Source organism: Sitophilus oryzae, unplaced genomic scaffold (genome assembly GCF_002938485.1).
Source record: "Sitophilus oryzae breed Bouriz unplaced genomic scaffold, Soryzae_2.0 scaffold_576_pilon_pilon, whole genome shotgun sequence".
Classification (NCBI taxonomy): Eukaryota; Metazoa; Arthropoda; class Insecta; order Coleoptera; family Curculionidae; genus Sitophilus; species Sitophilus oryzae.
This window is the reverse complement of record NW_022147169.1, coordinates 416,321-429,748: the sequence shown is the minus strand read 5'-3', so window position 1 is coordinate 429,748 and position 13,428 is coordinate 416,321. Positions and strand designations below refer to the sequence as shown.

The window sequence follows — 13,428 nt, the reverse complement described above, 5'->3', positions numbered from 1 at the left end:
AATAGGACGAAATCATATAAATAAAAATATCTAGGAAAACCTTTGTTTGAGGGGTAGGCAACCTTAATAGTATTTTGAAGAGACATGAATTCTCCATTGAATATAGGAATAATATACTGGGTGTTCCATTTAAAATAAGAGAGTAACATGCTTTTAAAGGGGACCAATGTTCAATATTCATTTTGTGTCACCCTGTATAACTTTTTGGATCAAGTTTTAATTTAATTTAAAGTGCAATAGTTAATTTAACTATATATTAGGCTATACCGGGTAAATTCCAATTTAGCTAGCTTTTATTGTAATTTAAAAATTGTTCTCTATTTCTAGAAAATGTTAAATATGTCAAAAACCTTATATTTTAGTCATATACTTCTCTTATAAAACTCACGTTTATTTTTCTTCCAGAATCCGAAAATCAATTAATATATAGGGTGTTCCATTACAAAGAATACAACTTTGAGATGTAACTTTTTTTGGGGACATCCTGTAGAACTCTCTATATTTTTAAAAAGTGCTCTGAATTAACTTACATATGCTCACAAAATTTCATTTCAATACAAACTGTTGTTCTCCTTGCGGCGTATGAGAGGCGCCACCCTGTACAAGGTAGGTATTAGTTTTAAATCTTTTTATATTATTTGAAACGTTTGAAATTGTATAAAAAATTATTTGTGGCGTTTGGTTTGGGGAAAAAAAATCTATTCGGAGTAAAAATGACTTTTGTGGCTCGCCTGAATGTCAAACGTACAGCCTCGCCACGAAAAGTGCCATTTCTGTTAATAAAACAATATACTACTGTTTTTTATTTCAGTATAAATATATATATATATTTTCTTCTGGCAGCTGTTGGATGTCTTCTGTTCAAATTATTCCTCTCGATGGACCAAACTTGGATCTCTTATTTCTCTCGCTGGACAAACACAAAAAAATTGATGACGAAAAAATATACATACTTTAATTTTAGCGAGTAAAATAACATACTTTTAATGGTTGGTAATTTAGATTATTGTACTGCTACTTCAATCAGAGAAAAAGTCAAGAAATTATTGAAAATATCGGGTTTAACATTTAAAATATATTACAGTTGAGGGTTGGAACCTTTGGTGTTACACAGCAAAATAAAAACACTAAATCACCACAATACACCAAAACACTTTTACTTTTACACTGGACGCGCGTTTCGCTAACCATGTTAGTATCATCAGCAGATGATTATAAACTGACCAGATGATTATAAACTAGTTTATAATCATCTGCTGATGATGCTAATATGGTTAGTGAAACGCGCGTCCAGTGTAAAAGTAAAAGTGTTTTGGTGTATTGTGGTGATTTAGTGTTTTTATTTTGCTGTGTAACACCAAAGGTTCCAACCCTCAACTGTAATATATTTTAAATGTTAAACTCGATATTTTCAATAATTTCTTGACCTTTTTCTCTGATTGAAGTAGCAGTACAATAATCTAAATTACCATCCATTAAAAGTATGTTATCTTACTCGCTAAAATTAAAGTATGTATATTTTTTCCTCATCAATTTTTTTGTGTTTGTCCAGCGAGAGAAATAAGAGATCCAAGTTATAGTAAAATATATGAATTATCTATTTAAACTCCTCTGATATGTTTTTATTTCTTCCTCTAGGAGATGCGAGGCCTTGTCGTTGGTGGGGAAGCTCCTAGTACCTGGGCTGGGTCTAAGGAGCATCTCATTGTCTTGTACCTGGTTGTAGTGTTGTGGCCAGGAAATTGCACCAAGACGTATAACTGCCGGATAGGACTACCCTGTCCGTTATACCAGGCACTCTCTACTGTCTGTGGTCATGTATCACTGGCAGAGGGTATGGGGGTGATCTTGGTTTAACCGCCCGGACCAAGAAACGACTTCACCAAAAAGCAAAAATACCAAAAGACCTACATCACACAAAATCTCAACGGTAGGAAGGTATATACTCTCGTAGGAGGTAGATGTCTACTCCTCGGATGAACAGCTGTTGTCACAGGAGGATGGGAAAATACCCTGTCCCCTCTACAACAGGAAGATGCGTACATATAATGAGTTATAGATTGTACGATGAAATCAATAGATCTTTAAGGTCGCGGTTAACCTCCTTCCACTCATTCTATATTCTATATTCTACATACCTGAATTGATATGCTCATCTATTATTACAACGTGGGGAGTGTTTCTCCATATGGAATACTGAATTATCATTTCAACTATCGCATTAGTGATAACTGGCGAGCATTTTAAATGCAGTTGCGACTGCTGCTTTCCAAGAGACAAACCTTCAGGCCTATGGTTTTGTCCATTTATTGACCGTATAGAAATATTTAATATTATACATGACAAAACAAGCTTAATCCAACACATATTCTTTTAAGAATTTAAGAGGGAATGAAAATTGATTGATAAAATAAATTCTTTGGTGAATTCATGTAGGAACCTAATTGATTTTGTTAGATACTATTCTGTCACGAAAAAGTATCATCAAAAAGCAATTAATACCTAATAACAATGTTAGTTACTAAGAAGTTGTAGTTAATTAAAAGACTAATTAAATCATACTCCAAAAAATAAAATAACTTAAAAAAAAAACTTTTTTGTTCATAACGTATTTGATTTTTGTTATAAATCACAGGTTTTAAATAAAACTTCTAATAACTACGGTAGTAATAGGTACTACCGTATGATTGAAACAAAATTATATGAAAAAAAAAAACGGCGTCTAGTTGGCTAGGAAATGAACATCGATGACGTTTCCCATATAATTTTACATATAAAATGACAGCGATCTCCTTTTCCTATAGCCATCGCTTAAGCCGTGTTTTTATCTTATTGTACCGTATGATCGAAAAAAATGGCGTCCGGTTGGCTTGGAAATGACGATCGATGACATTTCCCATATAATTTTACATATAAAATGAGAACCCATATGCACGTCTCGGGCGAATATGTCAACAATTTTTTAGCATTAAAATATGTCGCATTTATATAGTAACTTCTTTCCTCAAAATTTCATTCGAAACGCTAAAAGTACTTGGAAGAAAATTATAATAAATCGTGTACGAAACAAAGCAGAATCGGACATATGTTGATATCAAAAATAAATATTATTTTTATATGAGAAATCTCCGCACGAAAGATGGCACATGTTTGTTGAAACACACTGTATACCAAAAAGCTCTAAACCAGAGCTCTAAACTCAAAGTCTAAACTATATGTTTTATCATACTTTTAAAACACACCTTGTATATTAATTAATTACTAAAATTTATTATGTCATCATAGATAAATGACTTATAATATGATGTCATTTTTGATAAAAAGTTTTCACTTTAAAAAATTGGGTTTTATATATTTTTGCGATATATGAGAACTGATTTTGAGTAGAAATAATATTAATATAATATAACTAGATGTTAAAAACTATTAGCTATGAAAAATGCAACAGTTTTAGAAAATTTTATTATTTTTTGGAAAACGGTAAGGGACCACTACTAAAAATTATTAAAAAGTACAAAAATGTCTCCATTTTTCCCCATTAATTACTTTTTTGTATTGCGAGCAGCTAATGAAATAAAAAGAAATTAATATCGTTAATATTTTTAATGTTTCTATAAGGTTTCTATAAGAGTATCGATAACTGTAAAAATCGATATTCAGACCCCTTCCTATATTGACTTTTTGTTTTGATTTTTCTAACCTAAGATTTCTAAAACAGTTTCCAATTTGTTCTGTGTTTCAAATATAAAAAAATGTACCGATTAGCTGTATACATACTTCCTTTTCTATTACTAGTTGTAATTAGAAAATACAGAGAAAGAAAATGGGGAAAATGTCTCAACAAAGTTAAATTAGATGGAAAAACGGTTCTTATTACTGGAGCAAATTCCGGCATAGGATATGAAGTGGCCAAAGAATTGGCTTCCAGGAGTGCTCAAGTGATTTTGGCCTGCAGAACTATGGAGAAGGCGAATTTAACTATCACGAAATTACAAGAATCTCTGGAAAACACTCCAGATTTGGTAATAATATCAAAAACTTAAATGTAAACATTTTTTAAGTGTGGTTTTTAGATCCCCATGGCTATCGATCTAGGCTCTCTGGAATCAGTGAAAGAATTTGCTTCTTTAGTAAGGAAAAGCTGTTCAAAAATAGATATTATGATTAATAATGCGGGAGTGGCGTATCGAAGATCAGACCGATTAAAAACACAAGACGGTTTTGAAATTCATTTCGGTGTTAATCATTTGGGCCATTTTTATTTGACGCTTTTGCTTGAAGATCTTGTTGCAAAAGCTAAAGGTAAAATGAATACCAGTGTGTTATAGTTTTCTAAATAGACTGTTTGACATATAGGGAGAATAGTGGTTGTCACCTCTTCCCTACTTGAAAAGGGTAAAGTCGATCTTAATGCTATAAAAAAGTTTAATTTCGAACAGAAGGTGAATTTGTACGCTAACTCGAAGCTTGCCAATGTTTATTTTGCTCAAGAATTAGCTAGAAGAACTAAAGATAAGGTAATTTGGTTATAATTTTAGTATACAGTTACTTAAATTGTTTTAAATGATATATTGATTCTTTAGGAAATCAGTGTATATGCAGTATGTCCTGGCTGGGTATATACCGGACTATTTCGGCATTCCTTTAGATGGTATCATTATTTCTTTGCTCCAGTTGCCTTTCTGTTTATGCGAAGTCCTAAACAGGTATTTTTTTTAAATTTTATATCATTATGATAAATTTAATGAATTTTACTTTCAGGGAGCTCAAACAGTCATCTATTGCGCTACTGAGCCAACTTTAGACCAAGAAAGTGGTTTAATTTATCGGGATTGTATGTTGTACAACAGTAGAATCATATTTTTTGATAAATTAGCAAGAGATCTATGGAGTGAATCTGAAAATATGATTTCAAGTGTTATAAAGAACCAATGAACAAATGGATGGGAGTTGTTATTTAGTTATTATTTAGGGTGTAATGTTGTATATTTTATTTATATTTGTTTATCTGTAAATTTAAATAATAAATTGAATTGAATTGAACTGTTTTATTGACTTATTTTTAGATAAAAGATGATTTATAACTAGATATCATCTCCTTATACATACAGGGTGTCCCAATATTCTGTGGACTCTAGCGGGCACAAAATTTAAAAAAATAACACATTTTTTAGATATTTTAAGAGCCGTTATTCCGATTTGAATGATATTTTGGGTGTCTATATTTTTCTAAGTGCTTATTCCTTTTAGCTTTCACAAAAATCAAGAAAAAGCACGGGAGAAGTGAAAACTACCCCTATCCCTACATAAATTTTAGTATAAATTAATATTTTCCAACTCCCTCGACGATAGATTTTCTTTTCCTAAAATTGTCCCTCTAGTATTTAATATATTTTTTGTCTCTTGCAAAAAAATGCTACATCGCATAGTTTTTGGGAGATCTTTTTTGGAGAATTTATTTAGCAGACCTACAAAATATACAGGGAGTTCCAATATTCCGTGAACAAAACGACTACCTGCTTCGTTTGTCCGTTAGGGGGCATCAATCAAAAATAAACCGGAACCACAGCCCGAACGTAATTTATTTAAAAATTATTAATTTTTTAAGCTTTTTATGGAGCTTATTGTCGAATATAAGTTCTGATACTAACATAAAATTCCTTCTTTCTTGCATTTTTCTCAAAATGACAATAATAAAAAAAATGTTTCTCTTGTAAAGACAATTGGAGGGCATACTGCATATTTTAATAAATATATTATTTGCTGGATTTCTAAACATACATCACACTCAAGGTGTTGAAATAAAATAAGATGTTTCCATTGCTCTCTATTTTTTTATTGATTTTCTTACAAGATATTTTAGATAAACGTAATGTAGCTTTTCCTGTGATATATGCTTTAAATAGGTTAAGTACCATCTGATCAAAAAAACCGACGGCAAGTAACCTTCGACATGTAATAAATCATAATTTTTAAGGAAACTTGACGTCGTTCTTTTTCAATCATATGGTATATGTTGTGGTTTATGGTATATGCTATTATAATTCTATTTATGTGCAATCGTCGTCTGTTGGTATATAATCTTCTACCAGGCTGTAAAAATCGTCGTAGGGACAGAATTCGTCGCAACCAGATAGGGAGAAAGCCACTGGATCATCTTCTTCGTAGAATTGGTAGAATAACTAAAACAATAGATTGATATTTGTTACTATAGAAATTTTAAAGTATTCATTGCTTGTTTTTGTTAAATTATCTAACTGACAAAATTGCATATTTTTTTTAATTGAGGCGTCAAGTTGCAAAACCCTCCTTATCCCACAAACGTTGTTTAGATATATAATAAGCAAAAAATTGTTTTAGCAAATGTTTGAAGCATTAATTTACAAAAAAAAACGTGTTCATTGAGTGGTATCATTGTTTTATATCTCGTTTTTCTAGAAATAAATATTAATATTTAATTTTTAAACAGAAAAAACAAAAATAATTCGGATAAGGCGGGTTTTGTTGCAGTATGATGCATATTTCGGGTTTTGATACATTTTGATCAAGAAAAAACGGCGTCAGTGATGGCTATGAAATGACGAACGCTGTGATTTTATATGCGAAATACCATCGATTGTCATTTTCTAGCCAACTAGACGCCGTTTTTTTTCGTTCATACGGTATTTGCATTCTAACTTGATTTATTAAATATACCATTTTATTAAAATTAAGTAAGGATTTGAAAAGACGTCAATAGTAACTTGTGTAAAAAGCTTATGAAAAAATGCGGGATTTGTAAAAATAATGGCAATAAAAAGCAAACATAAGTGGATAACGCGGATTTTGCTGCAGCAGCGTAATTTGTAGTAAATTACAGGAATAGGCGACTTTTACTGCAGTTTGGGATTATGTTTATGTAGATTTCAGGGTTCACTATTAATATATATGTTATTAGGCCTTTTTTTCTCCGTTTCTTCTTTTTTTTTGAATGAAAAAGAGAATTCAGTCGAATATTATAAAAGTTATCGAAGAGTTGAATACCGAGAACTATGCATATGTAAGAGCGGCCAATAAACTAAGCAGAAAAATAGGTGTGACAACCGGAACCAGCCAAGAAGATAGATTAAGCCCAACCCTGTTCAACATTGTAATGGACGAAATCATAAACGAAGTAAAGTAAGCGGGGAAAAGATATCGACTAGAAGAAATAAAAATAATATGCTATACTGACGATGCAGTACTCATATCTGAAGACGAAGATAACTTACAAAAGCTTCTAGTGTAAACGCCACGAATGTTTGGGAGTGATTCATCGCTTGATGAAGTTAGAATCGACACGCGCGCTATCATTTTTACATTAAAAACGTAAATTTTTACCGCAGACGTAGGTTTTGAAAGGCCCGGTCTAATCATCTGCCTGCGCTCCTCCTACTTATTCTAAAATGTTAGCGTGATTGACAAAGACGATACTATATCACGTTTCTTTGATTGATTCGTTTTTGTGTGTCAGTCCATTGGTGTGCTTGCAGTGCGACTAATGGGGCATTCCATTTTATATTTATAACCAAATATATGCTTTGACAAGACTTTGACAGTTAAAACAACAAATTACAACAGATTATATATTGATTATTATATGACCTGAAACACCACGGCACTGGAATTAAGTTTTATGTGACCTTGAACAGATTAGTTCACATGGTAGTGACCGATGAATCACTCTCAAACATTCGTGGCGTTTACTATATATAAATTCCAACAAACGGCAAAACTATTTAACATGCAAATATCCTTGAAAAAAAAAATCCCTTAAAATATCTAGAGAGCCTAGAACAGTAGTTCCCAAACTTATTTTTCTCGTGGACCACTTTCAAAATTTTACTGGTTTCGGTGGACCCCCTGCTGCTACATTTCTACCACATTCTTAAAGTCGCCAAAAAATAAAAATTGTGTCACTTCTGAGTTCTGTCCCTATATTCCGATATGTAAAATAAAAACGAAAAATGGTACATTTTATATCACTTTATTTATTAAAAGAATAGAATTACAAGAAAAAATATTAAGGTAATATAGGTTCAGGTCATAATTTTAATTAATGGGAAGGATGTATCTGATGGAGTGTCAGCAAACGATCAATGTTTGGCTTTATTTTTGTGAGCAATAACCGCAAATCCCCCCGCTCTGTGATGTTTAATTTGCTCCTTTTTTTGTTAAGAGGTTTGTAACGGCACTAAAACTCCTTTCGACAAGGTATGACGAGGGAAAAGCTATTAAAAATTTCCTTGCGATTTCCCACAGTCCAGGATATTTTTCGGGTATTTCTGCTTGCAGCCAAAATGTTGGGTAGCCTTTTCTAAATTTCACCTTCAGCTCCTCATTAGTGCTTAGCTCGAGCAGCTCCTCTTGTAATACAACATTGGCCACTTCCGTTTCATCAAATGGATTTATGATCCATGGTGGTATATCCATCGTCAGTATATCTTCAAACCTGGTTTTGAAGTCATCATGCAGAGCACTTAAATGTTGACTGTAGGTATGGATATCCTCATCAATACATTCTACCTGCGACAAGTTTGGAAATTGAGAGAATTCGCGCCGACTAATGTTTTGCTTCATAAATTTCAATTTCCCAAGAAAAGCCGAAATTATCCCCTTTGTTTTTATTAAATTCAGGCTGTCCCCTTGTAACTGCAAGTTAATATCATTAAATTTTTTAAACAAATCTGTCAAATACGCAATGTCTGCTTTGAATTTGATCAAGTTTTCTTTTAAATCTGGATCTCTACTTTCTAAGAACTCTAATATGGAATCGAAAACAGAGTAAAATCTCGTTAAGCATGCACCTTTCGACAACCAGCGTACTTCAGTATGTAAGAGCAGTCGTTGGAAGTCTTCATCATTTTCGTCGCACAATTGAGCAAATAAACGCGTATTCAATGCATTGCTTCTGATTTTGTTGACAGCTTTTATTACAAAATGAAGAGATTGGTTCAACCTGTCACTTAAATGTTTTGCCACAAGATGTTGTCGGTGGATTACGCAATGAATAGCTGTAAGTCCTGGTATAATTCTTTTGAGATGACTTATAAACCCACGATATCGCCCGACCATTGCAGGAGCTCCGTCTGTTGCCACTGAAATAATGTTTGTAAATGGGATCGATTTTTCCGTAAAAAAATTACTCAGGACATTAAATATTGATTCGCCTTTAGTGTCAGTCTCCAAAGTTCTGGCAAATAGCAATTCTTCGTGAATTTCTTCCTCAACAATAAATCGGACATATGCCAATAGTAATGCTTCATTACTGGGTAACGTTGACTCGTCCAGTTGTATAGAAAAATGAGTTTTTTGCAGATGATTGCACAAAAAGCTTTCGATATCAGAGCTCATTTCATCAATGCGTCTTTGTACAGTATTGTTACTTAATGGAATTCTTTTTAGTACGTCAAATGGAGATTTGTGCAAAACAGTTTTTAAAACCTCTTCAACAGCGGGTAAAATTAATTGTTCTCCGATAGTGTGCGGTTTTCCAGATTTTGCTATAAGTAATGAGATATTGTAAGATGCCCGCAAGCCATCATCGTTACTTTGAGATGTTGAAGCGAACATACTGTGCATGGTGGGTCTCTTTCCATATTTTTCTTTCAATGTTTGAAAATATTTTAAATCTTTACCTATTTTATCAGTATGACACCTTTTTAGATGATCTTCGAGCTTTGATGGTTTCATAGAGTCATTGCTCAAAACTTTGTTGCATAATAGGCACATGGGCAATTGTTTGTCTGCCTCTGATGGAACAAAACCATATTTCAAATAATCGATACTATATTGTCGACATTTTTTCTTTGCTGTAGCCATGTTTCGTGTCAGTTACCTTACCTGTAAAAAAAATGTTTTAGTAACCAAGTTTTTTCTGAATATAGGTATCACACCGCAGCCTTTGTCAGCACGCGGAAATAGAATTACGGCTTGTAAAGGGACCAACTAATAAACCGCTGAGACAAATACAGACGTTTTCACAAAACGGTATCAATTTTAAAGTACATAATTTACCACTAATTTTTAATAGTATAAATAAAAATTGGTGTACTCAGTATCGAATACTGATCATATTTGTGTAGGAAAAATAAAAAGTCGAAATCCCAAAATTGTCCATAAAACGATAACTAACATTTTATTAAATCAATGAGTTCACGCGCTCCGTGTATTTGCGTATTTTTTTGTCTGCGGCTTCATTGTTAAAACGTGACAAACTGGCATCGAAGTCAAGCCCCGCCCTTTTCCCGTCGCCCGCGCACCGCTCGCTCTTTCCGAAAAGGAATAGTTTTGATAAAATAGTTACTTCAAAACCAATTTAAAATGATTATGAAATTACTGTTTTATAAAATTAGTAGTTATTTGCAAAGAAAATTACAAAATTAATTGCTCTGCAATATTGCTTATTCGGCCTTTTAGAGAGGCAGTGTTTCTCTCGTGAAAAACAATTGAATAAAACGTGCTGTGTTTGTCTTCAAATCGAAAGAGGACAATTAAAATATCTGTAAGTTACTAAGTTACCTATCTATACAGGCCGTTGTGATCAACCGACTAGTACACGTAAACAAAATACTTAAGTACTATAACAAAAAAAAAGGTAGGTTACTTACTTTTCTCCGGCACTAGCAAACACAGATATAAATTTTCTCACAACTTTTTTCCAAATTCCGCCTTTTTTCGAAATTCCGGAAACAAATGAATGCGTTTGCCTTTGGCATCAAGTATTTATAGTGGTGATCAAGTTCATGTCTGAACAAGCATTAAGCATTGTCGGGCGGATAGCGCTTTGCAAGTCTGTACACGAAATTGTACGTAATATCGAATACGCAAGTTTGGACAAGTAACAGTCGCTTGCCTTATTAAAATATTATCTGCTTAGATAGGTACTTAAAACAATGTAGGTAGGCCCTTATAAAAACTATGCTTACATTTTTGCTCTTTACTATCAAAAGCAGATAAATTTTCGTGGACCCCCATTAACATCTTATGGACCCCCATTTTTTGTTCACGCCTACGTAGACCCCCAGCAAGTCTCCCGTGGACCCCTGGGGGTCCACCTGGACCACTTTGGGAATCACTGGCCTAGAAGATGCAAACTCGCAATCTATGATCAGAGTGTAGAACAAGTGATGTTATTTAAATATCTAGAGGCAAATATAACAAGCACTAGGAATCCCAAAGAGGAAGTAAAAACCCAAACAACAAAGGCATTACTAATATCAGGATATTTAAGGGATATAATTTGGCGAAATAAATATATGAGCGTCAGAAACAAAGTTAGAATTTATAAGGCTTTCGTGAGACCAGTTATGATATATGCGATAGAGACTAGAGCAGTGAACACAACAACAAAACGGCTCCTAAGAACAACAGAAATGCGAACACTAAGATCAACCACAGGATATACCTTATATGACCGGAAAAGAAGTGAGGATATAAGGGAAACATGTGAAGTACAGGATGTAGTCAGATGGGCAAGAAACAGGAGAAGAGAATGGAGATACCATGTGGACAGGATGCCAAACGACCGGTTAGCGAAAATTGCTAAAGAGAAAAGACCCAACACGCCTCGACCGCCGGGACGACTACCTATAAGATGGTATGAAAGCTGGTCTTCATCATCCCCACTGTTCTTAGAGGACTATTGAAGACAACACAGGACTTGATCCTAACGTATGAAGAAGAAGAAGAGAAGAGGCCATTTTTTGGAAAAAAATGGATCAGACGGGTTTTGCAACTTGATGCCTCAATTCATATGACTTTTTTTTCTGAGGATGGTAAAAAAATCTTAGACGCCTGGTCTGTTGTTCTAGCGACCGATGTGTGCCGGATTCCTACCGACTAAAAAAAATCCACCCTGTTTGGTTGACAAACTGCGCAGATGCCTTCGGCGCAGATGCCCCTCTCTACGTTACACTTTGGTCATTCTTCAACCCTCCGTTGATCCAGTTCCTTCTGTCGTAGAATTTTTGATATAAACGCCACGAAAGCCTCCCATATATCTTCGTCCTCCACAATAGATGGTATTAGGTTTTCTTTTTTAAAACGTACCTTAAAAATTCCTTTGATCTTTAATCTACCTGGTTCCCAGGCCGAGCATTCAAACATGGTATGACTGACATCGTCGATGGCACTGCTGCAATATTTACAGGCCGCACTAGCTCTTTTCTTGAAACGATATAAATAATGTTCGAAAGCTCCGTGACCGCTAAGTATCTGGGAAAGATAATAGTCTACCTGTCCGTGTTTTCGTTCAGTCCATCTTCTTATATTCGGGATTAACATATGTGTCCATTTTCCACCGTACGCCTCATTCCATCTTCTTTGCCACAGTTAATGTAATATCTCCTTCGCTTCATTTTTGATATCAGCCTTATCTGTTCTTCCTCTAGTTTTCTGATCATATATATAAGCCCTTTCCTTTACTACCAGGTCTATTGGTGGTATACCTGCGATTACGAATACCGCTTGTTCCGCTACAGTTCTGTAGGCAGAAACAACTCTCAAGGCACTCCGTCACTGAACTGATAGAAGATTCTGTTTTTCTTTTTTAACCTCCAGTGCCTTTGCCCATATTGGAGCGGCGTACAAAATACTGGCGTGGACCACTTCATTTAAAAGTATCCTTTTCTCCTGCCTTGGACCTCCGATGTATGGCATTACTCTTGCTAATTTAGCCACTGTTGTCTGAGCCTTTACCACTACTGCATGTATGTGTTCTTTGAAATTCAGCTTTTTATCAATTTGCACTCCCAAATACCTGAGGCTTTTAGACCATTTGATTTCCGTCCCATCCAACACAATCTTTGGATACGTAAAAGATCGCTTATCCGTTATCAGTACAGCCTCTGTTTTATGGACAGACAGTTGCAAATTTTTCATCTTCAGCCAACGGTGTATTCTATCTAAACTATCGTTTACTTCAATCTCCAGTTGTTCTGTTTTACTTGCCGTTGCCACAACAGCAATATCATTTGCAAATCCCACTATATCTGTGTTTTCAGCCATTTCCAGTTCCATAAGCTCGTCATACAATTCATATGACTATCTACGCAGATTACTGAGGTCTGTGTTCGTAAGTCTGTTAAGTCGAGGACACACCTGATGAATGTTATCTACCATTCGTTCGTATTCGCGAGGAAATCTTTGTCAGCTGACGTGCATTCGCAGCGAATGTAGGCCGCGACGACAGGGTTCAGCGCGAAAGAATGCTTTCCAACTTTTTATGGCAAAAGTGATCAAAGAAAAATACGAGCCTCGAATGATTGGAAACGTTGCAGTGCAGTGTGGACGTATCGGAAAAAATGCATGAAGTGGAAAGAGTGCGAACAGTGGAAACGTTAACGAAAAAAAGTATTCGGTCAAATGTATCACGCCACCCGCTGCGAATGGCTGCAATGCGAACGAATA

At 34.5% G+C, this 13,428-nt stretch overlaps 2 protein-coding genes across 2 annotated transcripts in view; one reads left to right on the top strand and one right to left on the bottom strand.

Moving 5' to 3' along the window:
* Window positions 1-3,688: 3,688 nt before the first annotated feature.
* Window positions 3,689-5,028, top strand: LOC115887489 (retinol dehydrogenase 11-like). Its single transcript, XM_030906945.1, has 5 exons — window positions 3,689-4,022; window positions 4,074-4,302; window positions 4,357-4,517; window positions 4,584-4,706; window positions 4,762-5,028. The coding sequence occupies exons 1-5, from the start codon at window positions 3,753-3,755 to the stop codon at window positions 4,933-4,935; spliced, it is 957 nt and encodes a 318-aa protein (XP_030762805.1). The 5' UTR covers window positions 3,689-3,752; the 3' UTR covers window positions 4,936-5,028.
* An 856-nt stretch (window positions 5,029-5,884) lies between these two features.
* LOC115887505 overlaps window positions 5,885-13,428 on the bottom strand; it is a 32,643-nt gene continuing 25,099 nt past the window's right edge. The window contains exon 16 of the mRNA XM_030906970.1: window positions 5,885-6,182. Within this exon, the coding sequence (XP_030762830.1) occupies window positions 6,051-6,182 (132 nt within the window). The 3' untranslated portion in view covers window positions 5,885-6,050. The remainder of the gene's footprint in view (window positions 6,183-13,428) is intronic.